The sequence below is a fragment of the Charadrius vociferus genome, unplaced genomic scaffold, assembly GCF_000708025.1.
Source record: "Charadrius vociferus isolate BGI_N301 unplaced genomic scaffold, ASM70802v2 scaffold486, whole genome shotgun sequence".
Taxonomy (NCBI): Eukaryota; Metazoa; Chordata; class Aves; order Charadriiformes; family Charadriidae; genus Charadrius; species Charadrius vociferus.
Window position 1 is genome coordinate 678,519 of NW_009648965.1, and position 18,134 is coordinate 696,652.

The 18,134-nt window shown below is 35.5% G+C and overlaps 1 protein-coding gene across 2 annotated transcripts in view; it reads right to left on the bottom strand.

Annotated features, from left to right (window-relative positions):
* RBFOX1 (RNA binding protein, fox-1 homolog (C. elegans) 1) overlaps positions 1-18,134 on the bottom strand; it is a 281,886-nt gene that overhangs the window by 46,577 nt on the left and 217,175 nt on the right. For both annotated transcript variants that reach the window (XM_009887683.1, XM_009887682.1), the window contains one exon: positions 2,717-2,849. In XM_009887683.1, coding sequence (XP_009885985.1) covers positions 2,717-2,849 — 133 coding nt within the window. The remainder of the gene's footprint in view (positions 1-2,716; positions 2,850-18,134) is intronic.

An 18,134-nucleotide genomic window follows, 5' to 3' on the forward strand; every position in this document is an offset into this window, starting at 1 on the left:
TTCTGATGAAAACTCTTTTTTGCTTCTTTAATAGGTCAGAGTACATAATGGGTGAAGCACAGAACAAAGCACTGCAAAGAAACTCCAAATTGCGCTACTGTATCAGTGAAGTTGCTAGCACAAGATCTAATACGCTAGGCAAAAGAAATTATTTCAGAATAAAGCTTTATTAATCCAACTGTGGATCAGTGCAACAGAGATATGTATTATTTCCGCACTGATCTATGAATTACAGAAGTTGGAAATTTGTTTTGTGCACCAGAAAGCAGTGCCTTATTATGAAGGATAGGTGGATGAAGAAAATTAAACCTGACTATTATCTGAACTAGGACCTATCTAAATTAAGACAAAGCTTACTAATTGAAAATTTTTGCAGAGTCAAACTGTGACTGGCAAGGTGAGCCCTAGATTACCAGACAGCTAGAAGTCATCAGAATAATAAGATGTGACTTCTTAATGATGCAATGCATGGCTCCCTCTGAAGCCAGCTTTAAGGACAAGTCATGAAGGTAATAGGCGAGATATGTCCAAGCTAACTGTCAAACCATCCTGCAGAAGAATGTATGAGCGCTGAGCTGACCTCTTGGAACCAAAAAAAAATGCTGAACCTGACTGCAGTACAAAACTTCTGTATTAACTTACAACAGGAGTTCACAAAACTCATACATCTAACTTAACTACCTAAAGATGCTGAAAGTCAGCAGTACAATTATATAAGAAGATATATGTATTGCACTTCGAAATAAAAAAACTGCTGAGTCACTGTACTAACTAAAGTATAAACTTACATAACACACATGCACACACAGAGCACCCACATGTGGCCCCTTAAATTAAAGCAAATTTAAGTTACTTACTGGTCTGAAAGTATTTACTACTTTTGCAAATACAACAAAAAAAGTATTATCCAACTCAAAAATTGTATCACATGTAGCTGGTATATATTTTCTTATATAACTTTATGACTTTGTATTAAACTAAGGTATTATGTTTGTGATATCATGAAACTGGTAATAACCCATGCTGTTATCTCACTACATATTGCACACTATGTTAAATTTTAAGAATTGATTTTTAAACTAAGCAGAGATGGAAAGAGTCCACTTTCTTTACATGCAGTACCCATTTATTAGATGAAACATTCAGATTGTAATCAGCTCTTGTAGGGCATTCTAAAATTGTTCCCATCATTGCCATGTACAAATTCCTGGACTAACTCTAAATGAGAGTCTGTGCAACAGTAGGATTAACTTCAGTGGGACACCATCCTTGTCCAAAGGTAAGTCAGGCAATCTACAAAAATCATGGTGTTTTCCTCCAGTAGTGGTAATACTGTTTTGCTTATTAAATTAATATTATTTTGCTTATTAAACTACACAAACCACTAAAAACCAAACCAAACACCACTCCTACAAAATAACCTCAAACCACGACAGGCATCATTTTTATAACCATTTTCAGAACATCTTCTCTGAGGTGATAACTGCCCAAATGTGAAGGAATGGCCAAAGTGTTTGTCTTAAATATCCCTGAAAATCTAGCTCAATGACTGATCGACTAGATTAGCAAACTTTTCTAGAAAAAGACATGCCTTTTGGCTTAATAGAACACAGCCTTCATAAGAAACTGAGGCAACTACTGAAGGGCACCCATCTTCTGCCATAACGAAGTAGGAGGACAGGGTCTTGTGCTGCAAGCTCCCTTCCAAGGGGACATCCGCAGTGAGAGCAGACAAGCTGCTGAACAGGATTTTAGTGAGAGCGGGGAGAGAGGGAGAGAGATCACCTTCACTCACTTTGCAAACCATTCCTGACACTTTCTCAGAAAGATCTAGTTGCTCCACAGAGAGGTGGTGGCATTATCTACTTCAAATTTTTAAGACAAAGTCCTATTCTGGCCTGGGATCTGCTAAATTTTCTGATTTTTCAAACTTCTCGATTTCTTAATAGCTGAAAATATTTCGACAATCTTAGGGCTCTTAAATATCACATGCAGCATACAAAACCTTTCTGTGTCATTTACATAGCTACAGGAGAATTTGTTTCTTCCTTCTTTCCCTCAAAAATATACCTATAAAAAAATAAATTAAAATATTCTGAAATAATGGAAGACTATTGAGTTTCTATAAATTATTACTATGAACTTCTCTCCATTGCTCCTTAGTTTACTACTTGGTTTTAGTAACTGTGGGTCACTGACAGTGAAATCTTAAGTTATTATTTAAGCAAATAGTAAGAGAGAAGCACCCCAGACTCCTATCGTGGTAAAGATGTCAACTAAAAAAACTAAACAAACTGCAATAAAATAATAAAAAAAAAACTACCATCACTAAGCCTTCCAGTCCAGTGACAACTTTCAGTGGATGATTTGAAGAAAAAGAAGTTAACTTGATCCAACCTCCTTAATAACCAGATGTTTGCAATCATCAAAAATATATCTTTAGCTGAAACAATTTCTCTGTTCCAAAGCATTCCGTTTCTAAGAGCATTTACATAACAATATGTGACATCTGAAATGCTTAAGGCCACCAACCATGGCAGTACAAATTACAGTCATTTTTCAATACTCTGTGCAAGGTGCACCACTTCCAGCGCTGGGATTGGTCGCATGCTGCGTTGTTTCTGCGCTGAGACACGATCAGCATGCACCACAGTCACAACCACTTGGTAGCCTGGGAGAGCCATGCTAACAGGTAAAAAGAAGCTGATCTCCTTACCCGCCGTAGGCTGGAATTGGAGGGGGGGGCGCTGCTGCCCGAAACGTGTTGTACACCGTGCGACCTCGGCCTCTTAGGTGTGCACCTCTGTAGGCAGCAGCTGCAGTTGCAGCAGGGTAGGGAAATCCTGGCACTGGGAAGGAAAAAAAAGAAAAAAAAAAAAAAAAGAGGAATGTAAAACATTCAGATCAATCTAGTGTTTTATATCAAAGCTTGCCTATAACTGGATGCATTGCTATACAAATAAATTTTTAGTCTTTTAACCATCTTTTACACAAAATATATGCAAGCAGGAGACGGCAAACTGGGAACAGAGATGGCAGTATCATAGGTGGTTCTGATTCTCTTAGAAGACATCCATTATTAAAAATAATGTTGACTGGTTTAGCCAACACTGCTACCATGAGACTCTTAAGGTCCAAGTCACCCAGTTCAGGAGGAAATTTATAATGGCAGAGACATTTCTATCACATTATTGGATCCATCTTCATAAGTCAGCCCTGCTTTGAGTGGAGCTGAGACCTTAGACCAGGTGACCTTCGGTGACCTAAATTACCCAGCAATTTTACCAACCTAACAGAGCTTTACTTGGGTTCAAAAGTTGATGACTAACTGGGTCTTAATTGTGTACCAAGGGAAAGAAAGACAAAGCAAGAGTTTTCTCAGATTTTAGGGGTATACTTCATATTGTTCATAACAGTACCCATTATTCCTTCACAGTCAATGGTTGCATAGTTTGGAAGTATCTATGAATCCAGATAATATTCAGAACCAATAGAAAAATTTAGACATATAAAAAAAAATTACCACAGATACTTTTATATTGTCATTGCAACTAAGTGGAAACATTAATTTCTCTTCCATGTGAGACTTAAAATATTGTAATCAGAAATTGAACAGTGATACAGTACAACTTAGAGGTTTTTTTTTTTCTGTAAAAAGTCTGTAAAACTTCTCTCTTCATAAACTTCTTAACTGAAAAATAAAAAGGAAACTTTCCACTTTACTTTCTCTGCTATTTTTTAACCAATACTTCATTACTTCATTTCTCCTTTGTACATGTATTTCTGGCCAATATTAGAACAGGTATTTTTGGAATGAATTCATCAGCAACACAGAGAAAATCAAATCCAGCTCTGTTGGTACTCAGGTTACTTCAGTTGTGCTTCACTTTGTTGAATTTTTTTGAGTATGCAAATAAAGAGATAAAAGAAATAAATATTGCTTAGCAAAGCTCTAATAAGAAGCAAGCAAATGGAAGTAATGATGTGTAAACGAGTAAGGTTTTAAAGTCTGAAATACGAACTGATTTCAACCCACATTTATCTTTCATCTGTTTTAGCATTAATTTTTAAAAGAAGCCTTGAATTTGAAAAAGAAAATGAAAAATTCACAACTTGTAGATGTCTCCAGCTGAACACATGAAAGAAAATACTGTAATTATGGTGACTTGTCCATTACTGCCTTACTACTGCTAGGTCCTCCTCACTGACAAAAAGGTCGTACAGTAATTCTGCAAAGATTTACGTGTCTGTGACACAACATAAAACCACCCTATGGCAATGCAATTAAATGAGAACAGTCTTTTTAAAAGTGCAAATACCGTATTTTTATTCCTCTTTCTGTAAAGAAATATGTGTCAAAATCAAAACGGTGAACTTAGAGAACTCCATAGACTGCTAACTTTGCAATCAACTGCATTTAAGAAGGCTTAAAGAAATGGAGTCACGGAAAGCATTTTTTAAGGGGAAAAACGAAAATTTATATCATATACTTGGAAATTAGGACACTCTCAGTACTTTTGCATACGCAACAACATTGAATAGTGAACAGTATAAATACAGTAATCATGACCTGCTGCTCAGACCATGTAACTTTTGTCCTTTTTATTTCCACGTAAACATTAACAGCCTTGCATACAAATTAGAACAATGTACATACAAAAATGTAAAAGACAATTTTCAGCAGACCGAGTATATAAGCAAACATTATAGCAAAAAGATCTACAGGCTGTACTGCAGTTCCTCTGCTAGAGTGGACTGTCTGCCCATACTAACACAGAAAAATAAAAGGTGCAATGCTCTAATAAAATTTCATAGACGGAAGTTAGCAATGCATGAGAAAACCACGATGGTTGGACATCATGGCATCATTGCTCATTTCTGTCACTTAGAGAATGTACTTGTGAATGCCACATGCTGGAGACTCTCTGTCTTGGCGTAAAATAGGTGACGCGCAAAACATGCATTTTAAATCGTCACTTATCATAACTTTAATTGTGTCTGTTACTTCTGTAAGAGAAAAAATGGAGTGGGCTAGTACTCTTCAGCACGGAAAAAAAGTGCCTGTGGGAGCCATGACAAAGCTCCATAATAGTGAATAAGGAAGAAAATATGGGGAAAAGTGGCTCCTCACACAACCTTTAAATAAGCTGCCATGGAAATTTCTGCCACTGGATGTTATGGATGTTAAAAGTTTAAAAGTTTCTATGATTGAAAGGGATGAACAATTTCCCTGCACAGCAACAATATTAAGACATCACCTCTGGTTTACAGAAACACTTCAAATTGTAGAAAGCTAAGAGAACGCTTAAAGAACTATACACCTACACGCTAACTCCAGTCTTACAACTTTTCATTAGGCATCCAGCTTTTGCTCCTTTCCAAATACAGGGTATTGGACTAGACAGAGAACTAATCTAACCCAGTACGATTATCTTTGTTATCAGGGTAATGTTTAGGTGCATTCTGCCTGCATTAGAAAAATGACTCCTTTCCATCTAGTAGATGGTCACTTCTAGAAGTTTCTCCAACAATTTGAGAGTTAATTTTTGCCTTTTAAAAAAAAAAAATCATGCAAATAAACAAAAACAAACCTGACAAAACAGTGCTAAGAAGAGTTTGCTTAAGCAAATGGGGAAAAATGGACTTGGAGAGTCTGACCAGGAAAACTGATATCTGAAATGGTGAATATTTCAAATGACAAACCTGAAGGGTGGTATTCTGTAGCTAGCTTTAAAAAAAAAATAAAATAAAAAAATGTAGTCTTTAAGGACACTCAAACTGCCAAGATTAAGAGACATTTCTCTGACCTAAAAGCCACTGACAAAAAATGAATGAAGACTGACAACCTTGGAGCAGTTTGGTGAACTTCACTTATGTATGCATTTGTAGTTCTCTACGTATTGACAGAAACCACACTTCTACAAGAAAAAACAGAAGCACCGGTAAAGAAAAACAAATCAATTCAAATAAGTCTAAGCTCAAGCAATGTAAGTTATCTGACCAAGCTGTGGGCTTGCAATGCACAGTTTGGAAACTCCTGCTCTAAGATCTGTTTCAGCAATTAATTCTTTGCCATTAACATCTACATTTGGCAGTATTTAAAGCAGTTGCCATCTTTCGGTGAAACACTCAGGGCCCTAGACAATCCTTCTGCTGTAAAACATACTGTTTGAAATTAACTCACCAATTACTCCATACAGCCGCACGCCTTACGTGTGTGTGAACAATGGACCTGTCTCTTGATTTTCAGAAGAAATGAGTAAATATAGGTCTAATGAAAACCAACTGCAATTGTGCAGAAGTTGTATGGGAGACACTGAGGATATACCTCTGTGAACACGGGTACTCCTGAAGTGCTTTGTGAGCATTTTTTTCCTTTTAATTGTACCATTCAGTCCAGTTTTCACACAGACATACTAAAATACATATTTTGCAATAATTGAGCATTTATCCTAAATACTCTTTATTCTTCATGGTGGTCACACCTTGGAAAGAATTACAAGAAGGGACACTGACCTTAAATCTTTGACAGTGAACGGTTGTCTACAAAGAAATATCACTGGAAAAGCAGAGTGGTCCCAACGATGAACAAGTAAAAAATAACATAAAATATTTAAGAAAAATAATACTACATTTTTCATGAGAAAGCAGGCTTTCTCTTATGAAAGAGGAGAAAAAGGTAGAAGATAGAGACGGCAGGAAGAGTCACTTAACCCATAAGTTTACCAAATCCAGAACACGGAATGGAGGTTCAGCATTCATGGGAGATACTAAGACAAGACAGTGATTTCTACCATTTCCAAAGTCTCTGCAACACAAAGGATGTGTTAGAATGAAAAGCCTGAAATAGTTTAATTGTTTTTCTATGCTTGCCTTGCATTGTCTCCTTAATAAAATCATGAAGCATAAAATGCTAAAAAAGCTTGTAGAAGCAATTAGTAGGAGGTAGAGCAATGATTTGGAGTTCTGTCAGGAAGCGGATAAGACAGGATGGAAACAGCCTGAGAAATACAGAACGAAGAGTGACATTGCAAGGACTTACGATCAAGAAAGGTCTAACAGTAGAGGTTATATACAACAGAATTACATCAATCACAAAAAAACTGACTTGAGTCAGTCTGAAAATCAGAGTGTCTGAAAACACGCCTTCTACTTCCAGGCAGCAATAATCCAGATTAAGATTAGATGTAAAATGATCAAAAAGATCACATCACCCTAGATTTGAGTTCAGGAAAAAAAAAAAAAAAAAGCTACTTCAGCCCAGCTGGGAAATCAGATAGATAGGAATATTTAATAACCACAGAATTTATTTTGCTACCAACTTTTTAATATCCTCACCCCAAAATAACCAGCAGAAGTGGCACCATTAGAACACAACTGAAGAATAGACTTCATAAAAACAATTTTATGAAAAGGGCTCTCCCATCAGGAAGCATTAAGTGCTATTAACTAGCCCCAGAAGTAATGAATATACTAGCCAGGAGGGGTAAAGATTTTAATGACTTACAGTTTGTAGGTCAACCGTCCTTAGTGCCTCAGTGCCAAACTGCTGAAACTAAGTCAGTGAAAATGCTATTATAAAGAGGTTGAAAATGTGTTTGACTCTCAGCAGGGAAGCATCTGAGTCCACTTCTAAGCAAAAGTACCTTAAATTTATCAAAGTAATTTGATGACTGGAATTCTTCTGATCTGCGATACCGAAAAGGCAGATTTCTTCATTTAGGCAATGGTGATATGAGGTCATAATATGAGGATAAAGAAAAAAAAAAAAGACTTTTCTAAGGACTATATATAATCAAATATCAAGTAAAAGAAACAATTTACATTCTCGTCTAATAGCCCCATCGGTTCTGTAGTTTTTCATTCAGCCATTCAAATACGAATGGGACTACAACGGCAACTACAAAAGAAAAAAATAATCCATTCCTACAGTGGATCTGCAAATTTTACTTTTTCAAAGTAAAAAAAGAAGCATGAAAAAAATATGCTGTGGCAGTACTTGGTTTTGCTTAATATAATTATAAAAAAGCATACAAATCATCTTGTACTACAGCCTAAATGATTTTTTTTTAGGAACAGCATGATGGCAAGATTCCTTCTTTAATCTTATCTGTTCTATTTTTACATTTAAGGGGATAAAATAAATTAAAAAAAGCATTATTACAATGAGTACTGTCCAAAAAGTTCTCTCTTCTGGATACACTTTGTAAACATGGAAACACTGTCAGGGTATCTCCTTCATCGAACTCAAGTTTAGATCTCAGACATGAAACCTGGCCAGCAAATTGCAACACGTAAGCAAATAAAAAGGCCTTTGGAATTAACAGGATTCATATTAGTATATCAGTCAAATTTAGGTAACTAATGATTTTATATAGAAAACAAATATGAGCATGAGAAAAAGAAGAGGAACTTAATCTTTGTGTTCACAGATGAAATTTAATCAAGCCTTAACTTCTCCCAAAAGATGTAATATAAGCATTGCTTTTATTCATTTTTTATTGAATGAACGTGACAGGTAGGTGCACTTTCCAGGCATCATATCTCAACATATGCCTTAGAAAACAAAGGCTGAATGAACAATGACAAAGTCTGAGTTCCCAAAAGGAGGAATATAACCTGGAAAGAAATACTTAAGGGCTATACACTGTGTATTAAAGTTTTAAAGCTTTGGGATGGATGGAAGAGCAGCAGATGCAAAAAACAACAGGGGGCAGATTTTGTATCAAAGCCATAAAAATATACAGCCATTTTAATGGGCAATTATTCTTTGCATTTGTGCTGTGGTTTGAATTTCTATGAGTGTGCCATATGCCTCAAGAAAGGTGTGCCATCAAAACGGATGAACAAATCTACCTCTCGTCACTCCCGATCTCTCCTTCTTTGCACAAACTAGCAGGTCATCCATCATCAAGAGTTTTCAAATATTTGATGGTGAAGGATTTTAATGCTACATGACGTCTGAATCAGGTTGTAGCTAATTTACTGCAACAGAGTTTAACTGTTGGAAAGTCAGGGAGACACATTTACATTATTCCCATAGTTTAGGAGGAACCCTGTTGAGGAAACACTTCAGAAGTGCTGGACAATAAATTAAAAACAAAGAGATGTAATGGGTAACATGCTGAGAAAGGCTAAGCAGAATAATCTACATGATATTATCTAAGGTTTCAGGAGGAGAGTCAGGAGTTCATCCCGATGTATGCTGTGTAGTAAGTTGTCCCTTCACCATAACAGTAATATGTAGTATTACTTGGCATTCTTTAAAGCATTATAAAAACTGCCTTAAAGAGGATGTGTGCAGATCTTCGCATTTAAATACACATTCCAAAGTACACTGCAAGTAAAATTTTAGCCCTATTACTACACGTTTTAACATAAAAGGCTTTTAAATTACATATATGGATTCTTAAAATTTCAGAGTAAAAAAATCTTTAGAAAGTTCACGATGTTTAACAATAGCAAGCTGAAAACACATTTTTTTCACCTGTCACTTCTGTGAGACGATTATCCATGGTGATCTAGTTGTGAATTAGCTGAATTCAAAGGAAATTTGCCATATATGTCAAATAGTCACAACTGGTCCCTTCTATTTCTTTCATTCACAATCTTAAAATTAGAAGAACAATTATTTCCTTACTATTGTACAAAAATATATGTCAGTATGAAACCATGTTGTTTAGGGATGAATAAATCTGCATTTTGGACAAACCGTTACTTCCAGGACATTCTCATTTGAAATGCATTGAAAAGGAAAACAAAAATCTCTAATTAATGTACAAGTCTAATCACCATTCTCCACATGGAAGAGTAATTTTTCACTGTTCATTTGCTCAGTGTAATCTCAAAACTGACATAACAGAAAAGCAATGGCCTATAAATCTGCTCTCATTTGTTTCTTTAATATTCATATTCCATTGAACTACAGCTGCTTGTTGCTGCAGTCTATTACAACATGCAAAACTGTCGATAAAAATACTATGAAAGGCAAGATGTGTTTCTTCATGGCTCTGTGTGCCATTTATTTTGAAAAAAATAACAATAAATGACTCATGGATTGTCCCTTAGTTTGCTGCACGCTGGGCGATTAGTGATTAATTACCTTGCTGCAAATTGACATGGCACAAGGAAATTGACACAGCTCTGATTAATTAACTTTTTATGTGAGACAGTTACTTACAAAACACTGCACACTGTAATTGAATCCCTTTACACAACACTACTGCATTAAGCTTCCAGTCAAATCCAAATTAGCACAAAATTTAACATAAATTTGGTGAAACTTTTTATAATAAGGTGTACCCTGAAAGATTACGTAAATATTTCTAGAAAGAGGACAGCTCTTGAAGACGCTCTTTTCAACTACTTCATCCTCAGACATATGAGAGATAAGATTTGTAAGATTTTTCCATACCAAATCACCAACATAATCAAGTGTACTCAAAAAACAAATTACAGTAAAAAGCAACCTCCTATTTAATGTGCTTATTATTATGTTAAATTGTAGGGAAGTCACTTAACTGTTCCAAGAAAACTTTGGTTACCTTCACTTTAAATTTCTTTCCAGATTTATCTATTATTTCAACAATGACTTGCACATACTGAATTCACACTTAGATTTCATTACAATTATTTTAAGCCTATATATATAATTATTCATTTTTTCTACCCTTCTTTGTTTAATGTCCTCTAAAATACCAATAACCAAACCACCATTGGTCTCTATGTATACCGATACCATTGTATGCCAGGAATTTACAACCTTTGGAGCAAAATCTTGATGCCAAAGCCTGGGAACTGTTTCATCTTTTTGCCTAAGCTTTTTCAATGTGAGGGAGACTGAGCACTGGTTCAGGTACCCAAAGAGGATGTGGAATCTCCATCCTTGGAGATATCCAAAAGCTGTTTGGATGTGCTTCTGGGCAGCCTGCGTGAGGTTACAATGCTTGAGCAGGGGGGGTGGACAAGGCGACCTCCAGAGGTTCCTTCCTCAGCCATTCTGAGATTCAGTCATTTGGTGATTCTATGATTATCAGAAATTCCTATATATCTCATCCTTCTTTTGCAGGACTGTATATGCAGCCACCTGAGCCCCTCAGACATCAAGAGATTTCTCTGAGGATGCAGAAAAAAAAAGATGGAGGATGCAGACAGCCAAAAAGAACAGATAAGACGATCCAGAAGTTTTTTGTAAAGCTATGTAATTACATCAACCTACAACTTTGAATAAAAAAATACTATAATTGGTGGTCAAATTACTTATGGTATAATTAATAACAAAATAAGAGCATTGCATAGTTGATGTTGCAAAGAATACAAATAGTTGTTGTACAAAGAACAGTTGAATTTGCACAAAAGAAATGACTAGAAACAAGAAAAAGTTCCATAGGTAAAAACAAACAACAAAGCAACTTTGCCATAAAGGAAAAGAAACAGCATAGATCAGAGAAGCCACGTCTGATCTTAAATTAAAGAATAATCTTCAAATATAGATGATCAAACTGATCAATAACTTGTCTCATGTTCCTGGTTGTTGGACATCTACAAGTTCCAAGTAAATGGAAAAATTCCCCTGTGTCTAGCTAAACACTATTTTGGAGACAAAGTAAAAAGGACATTGTTGTGGAAAACTAGATGATGAGCAGCACTGCTATAAAGAGATGACAAAATTTAGTAATTTGAATATTTATGCAAGTAAATCATGTGGTGACAAGAAGTTCTCTCTGGATGACACAAGGATTGCTAAAACTCAACAGAATTATTTAACTGTAAAAAGAACATTGTCAGTATGTTGTTGGGTTGGGAACAGTTTAGGCAGGAAGCGACCGAGGAAAAAACCAGCTAGTTAACCTAATCTAAGCCATAACAGAAAAAATTGTCAAAACAAAGAATAGCATGAGCCAAGACTCATACAGATACTAAAAATGTTAATCCCTCAAAAATACTATTTGTGAAATTCAGGTTGAAGAATTTTGCTGTATACAGCGTGGTTTTAAGAGCCATTATTAGTGACAACTGACACAACGTAAGGAGAGTGACAGTAAAGTCTTTTCTTGAAACCAAATCTTACAGGCTAAGCTGAAAACCACAAAATTAACAACTTTACATCTGACAGACAGACAGAATGACTTGAGATGCATGGTCAACTGTACGTGCCTATCCACTGAAAATAACACAGCACCTAGAATACAAAGCTAAGGAAACATCAGTAGCCTGCATATAGGACTCCACACAAAGGATCCTACGTACAGTAACATCATAGATCATGATGCAAAAAAATCCTAAATGCAATTCTCACTGTTTAGCTGCATACTGAGAAGAGTAAGTCCAAACAATTCTATTGTCCTAACGCATCAGTTAGTCATGAGTACTGCCAGTTGCCAAGTGCCATATCTCCATTAACAGGAAAGCACTAAGTTAAGATACATGAGATGGCCAAGTGTCCCTGGTCAAACGTGATTTTTATTATTTGAACTAAAGGACAAAGATACGCTCCACAATTTACTAAAAGATTATTTGGACAAAGATACGCTCCACAATTTACTATTAAAAATATTGTGCGCACATTTCCAGTCATCTCCCACTACCCAGGTGTAGGATGGTGTAGAAGTTAAAAAAACAGTCAGCAGCACACAATTCAAGATATGTCTGTCTGTTTTATAAAACTCTTAAGCATGCCAGTTCAGATACACTGCACCATCACTAAACAGATTAACAGAAGAATGAGTATAAACAGCAAGGCACTTAAAAGCAGATTTGCAGGAGTGAAATGAAACCCATATTTACAGATTCTGGGCAACTACAATGCATCTTCCTGGTGACTTATTATTCACCATTTAAAATACTGATAGACAGAAAGTAAAAGGACAGTTATGCTGAAAATACTTACAGGAGGACAATATAGAGTGATACAGAACATAAAAAAATTTGTAACAAGAATTTCAGGCAGTGCTACCAAAAAACCCAAGAGGTTCACTTTACAGTTTAAAAAGGTTGATCCTTAAATCTAGAATATAACATAATATGTATGAATATAATTTTACTCGATTTCGCTGATTTTGTATTATCTTTATAACTACCTGACTTAGAAGTCAGTGGTTACCCTGCATTCAAATTTGTGTAACTTTGTTCAAAATATGGCCTCTGGTCCAATACAATGGGCCAAAACAGCGTTTAACGACCTTCCAAAGACAGTTCATTTTTCTCTTGAAGTGATACATGATTTTTCAACCTTTTATACTTCTATATGTGGGGGGGAAAATAATGGAATAATGGAAATCTATTAGTAAACTTCCCTTTCTACTCAATACTGATATCTTCTTTATTTAAGCTCCCATGTAAACTGACTGCATTTTAACACGCAGACAAGGAAGGGCACTTCTCGCATTATTCCTGGGTTACTACCAAGTGATTCTCTTCACTTTATAAATAAAGGCAATTAATTAATTCAGGAAGCACGTTAAAAAGATAGTTTGACTCCTAAATGTTCAGTACTGACGTTTTTGTATCCTGGAAATGGTACGTGTGATTGGTCTACTGAAATGTATGGCCATTTCCCTTTGGGCAGGATTTTTGCACTGGTTCATTCATGAATCTCAGTCCTACAATGGTTAAACTGGCTTAATCACAGAACTCCTTTGCAGGGCTGCTCTACCTTTTTTCTGTGAAGCAACAAAAATTAGACAAAACCACAAACATGTACATGCAATCTACTGATAAATATTTTAATTGTGATGAAGTGACTTACCATTCCATTTTAGTTTAATAGAAAACAGACCAATTAAAAATTTGGTTTGCAGAAACCTTTTTACATTTAATTTGCAAATAAAGCAACATAGGCAAATATATACCATATGAAAACTCATTCTTTAAATTGTTCCTGACCAAATACCAATTCAAAATGGCAAGCCTACAAAACAGTCTCTCCCTTACCAATAACAGTAAAATCACAACAAATCAATTAAGAAAAACTACAACAATAAAATCAGAACAAGTTAATCATTGATGTCATTACAATAAAGCATATGTCCATTTGGATTGAATATGGTCAATCATGTCTTACATACAAAACCCAGAAAAGGATATACCAAATGCCAGGAGCCTACACTTCAGTTACTTGGAGTCTCAGGATAATACTATGAGAAGACTATCATCATTACAATATAATTTTCAGGTAATTACATGTGCGCAACAGGTTAAACCTGACAAAATCAACTGAATCAAGGCTTCTAAACTGAATGTTTCCAATAATTATTCTGCTCAGAAGCACACCTTAAATCACCTTTTGAAAATTTATATTTTCCCCATGTAATCTTCTTGATACTGGAAATATCCCAGAATATAATAGACATGTCAAATGTCTTACTTCAATCCATTAGTAATGGCACAGAAAAATAAAACCTGGAATGTCTTCACTGTAAAAAGAAACATGAAAACAGTTTCATACAGCATTTTTTAGGTAGTTCACTAATATTCCTAAACCAAGTAACCTCCTTCTAAGTGAGGATATTCAACAGACGTATTGCATAGAGAGGTTTTACTTAATTTTCATTTCTGTAGTACGAATCCTCAAATGGACTAAATTCTACTATTGAATGTGGTATTTATACTTAGTATTTATGATTTTCCTTATGTATTCCATGCATATCAACATAGCCTTGAACTATCCTTCAGCTATGAATCAAAACAAGACACTCACAGGAAACAAAAAATCTTTTTAAAAATAGTACATGTCTATCATACCTAAGTGTTGACAAGTTTTTAATAGATAACATACGTAAAAATCAAAATTTCTGTATCATGTAATTAATACTTTAAGCTTCTGCAATAGATTTTCCTTCTCTCCTGGCATATAACACCTGACTTTGGATCACTAGGATTATTAGGATAATTTGGGAACGTTTCTAACGCCTGGTCTGAGGTAATAGAATGTATATTCCTGATTTGCTTTAAAAGAACTTAAGCATTAAAAATATTTCTTGTCAAAAATATTACAGGACCAAAGGTTTCCAGGGAATTTTCTGAAAGAACTGCCTTCCCACCTTTCAAAAACATCTCATCTTTGCCTTGTTGTTTTCTGGTTGCTCATAAGCTAAAATCCCAGGGCATCATAGTTTATTGTTTTAATATCTGTCTGACGCAAAGCAAAAGTATTCTCTGGTGAGTGCTTATCTGTCATATGTACTTCTGTGAAAGGAATATCAAGACAAATAAGATGTTCTAGGGCATATCATGGGATTATGAATTTGGCACCGAGTGAATTCTGTTTAAAAATAGTTGAAATGATAAATACAAAAAACATCTACACTGATATTCTGAGGATGGGAACTTGAGGAGCATTGGGCTTTAAATATTTTTATTATAAAGGGTTTATACTATTTTAGTATAAAAGAGAATGAACACTCAAGTTCATAAATGGGACAAACAAAATTAGGGGAAAAAAGTTTCATAAATGAAACAGTTAAAAGAGTAAAATTCTATTCTAATACAATGGACTGTGAACTTACTTTGTATTAATTAAACTCAATGTAATGGCATTTTCTATATTGAAACGAATAACCAGTGATCTGGAAATTCATTTAGACCATTAGGTTAATTACAAAAACTGATGGAAGTTTTATCAGACAATTACAATTAAAGAACAAGAACAATGTGGGACAGATTTATAAGCATTTGTACCACCTCAATCATTTTTGCTGAATTCCACAACCACTTCTTGCAAAATTGTAATCGATATGTCAATTAAAAAATGGGCCATCAAATTCATTTGCCCTTCAGTATGATAAAATAAAATAAATTAATATCTGATTTCTGCATTTTTTCTTCTTTTAATTCTATCTCTTTACTGCAATATGAAAGATTTATTTATTTTTAATCTAAAATGAAAATTTATTGAAAAAGAGCATGTATATTTTGGAACTGATAAGCACGCTGACTGAAGATGAAACAAGTCCAACATTTAGAAAATGTAAGCCAACACTGACATCAGTTTAAAATATAATCATTGAAGTCAAGGCAAAATTCTCTTTAATGGGCATGCAAAACATTTGGGAGATATAGGCACTCATCTGCGTATCATTCTGAACCAAGGTGTGCAGCAATTTACTGTTTTCCCTTCTATGTTAGCTATTCAGTCCAGTAAACTGTCCCTTTAATACATGCTCAGAAAAATCTACTAGTAGTTACATATCTGATAACTCAAGTAGCTTTATGTTTACTTGGAGCTAAAATAAAACCCAACAGTTACAAAGATCAAAGCTTTGATTTAGAGAGAAAATATTTAGCTGCCTCGGAACTTCCATGAAAATTTGTAATCTCTCTCTCATTGGCCTTCCATGGGACCTGAGTACGTACAGGTCTAATTTTCTGAAAAATGCAATGCACAGCTTTAGGCTGGCTCCCTCGCTACACCAGCTGGTGCTTAGTGAGCCCAAGAACGCTGATTAGCCATTCCAGAGCCCAAAGAAGTCCTTTACTGGCAGGTGCATCTCCTTTTCCATTCCCTGCCCTTTCATGGTAGGGGAGGTTATAAGGAAAATGGAGCCAGGCTCTTCACAGAGACATACAGTGGGAAGACAAGGGACAACAAACATAACTTGAAAGAAGAGAGCTTCCCACTGTTAGGACATTCCAGCATTGGAACACATGACCCAGACGGGGTGTGCAATCTCCATGCTTAAAGGTTCCCTGAGCAACCTGGTCCTTCCAACCTGAATTATTCTATGACTCTATGACTTCACGTCTTCCTTCTTTCACGTGTTTCAGATCCCATTAACTTTTATTTCATTCACATTTTCATGCATTTCTACATTATAGAAAAATGGGGAAAATAGGCACTAAACAGTTTATAAAAGTCCTTGCACAAATTCAGATTAGTATTTTTGCCTTTTTTAACCCTACATACCCAGCTATGTTACTGCCCTTTGTAGAACAGTGATACAGATATTCAGGGACAAAAATTTTTGCTTCTTTTGAATCTTCCTCTTCCTTCCTCTTAATGTTCTCATGGATCCTATTCTTGAGCAGCTTCAATCTGAAAACTTCCAAAATTTCTCTGGAAACATTTCTTACTTAACAGCAGATAAAAATTTCTTCAGTATTTTAAAATTTCCTGTGGAAGCAATTCGTCTAAAGGAGTGGGGGCAAAAAGAGACTCTCAGTTATGCACAGCCAAATGGATTCCCTAAGTTTCAGTGAGATATCATGGGCCTCCAGGAAGCTTCCAGTGAATGCCTACTCACTGGGCCTTGATGTACTCTAATCTGTAGTTTCTGGATGTATCTCCTTCCAATACTTTGTCTACATTCTGCATTAGGATAATGATGAAGGATTTAACTGAAATCAGTTGTGTTAGATTGGTCCTCGAGATGCCAATGCTATAGGAATCTACACCAGCCAAGACAAGACCACAAGCTTCCTTATTTTGTTTGTCTCAATAAGACAAAGAATCTGTCCCACCAAGGGATATGGGTACATTTGCATGCTGAAACTATGCTTTCTACATAACAAATTATCTATTCCCAGAATAGATGTGCAAATGAAAAACTGATCCAGGTCCCATCTTCTCCTTCAGCATAAGAGAACAGATGAGGCATGAGAGACTATTGCTACTGATTTGTTCCACTGCTTGCAGAAGAAACAGCTCATTTCTTTCTGTATTATGCGAAGGGCCAGAAATGATGGAAGGAAGCAGAGCCATGTTTCCATCTCCTGACATATTCAGAGGTGTAACTAATCACTGTACTGGGAAACGTACAATGTGATACATAAAATATATCCTGGGGAAATAAAACATCAGAAGGGAAAGAGCAGCTTCAAGAAATGCACTCTTCTTTCTGACTAGCCAAAAACATAGGGTAGAAGTGTTCAGAGTCATCAGACACTACTAGTCACCAATACAATTAAAAGTCAAAAAGTTAAGTAAGAAATAAAGCTAGGCAAATTAAGAAAAACGTATTTTAAAGCCACATTTCAGTCCTTCATTCCTTACAGAATATAATTGAGGGGCAAAATACGAACAGTCAAGTTAAAGACGGCAACATTTCTAAAAATGCAGACTTATCCTCTTCCAAGTATCTGAAAATTGCTAAATGCCATTAGCATTTAATGAACTCCAAACCTCTCAGACAGCTGGA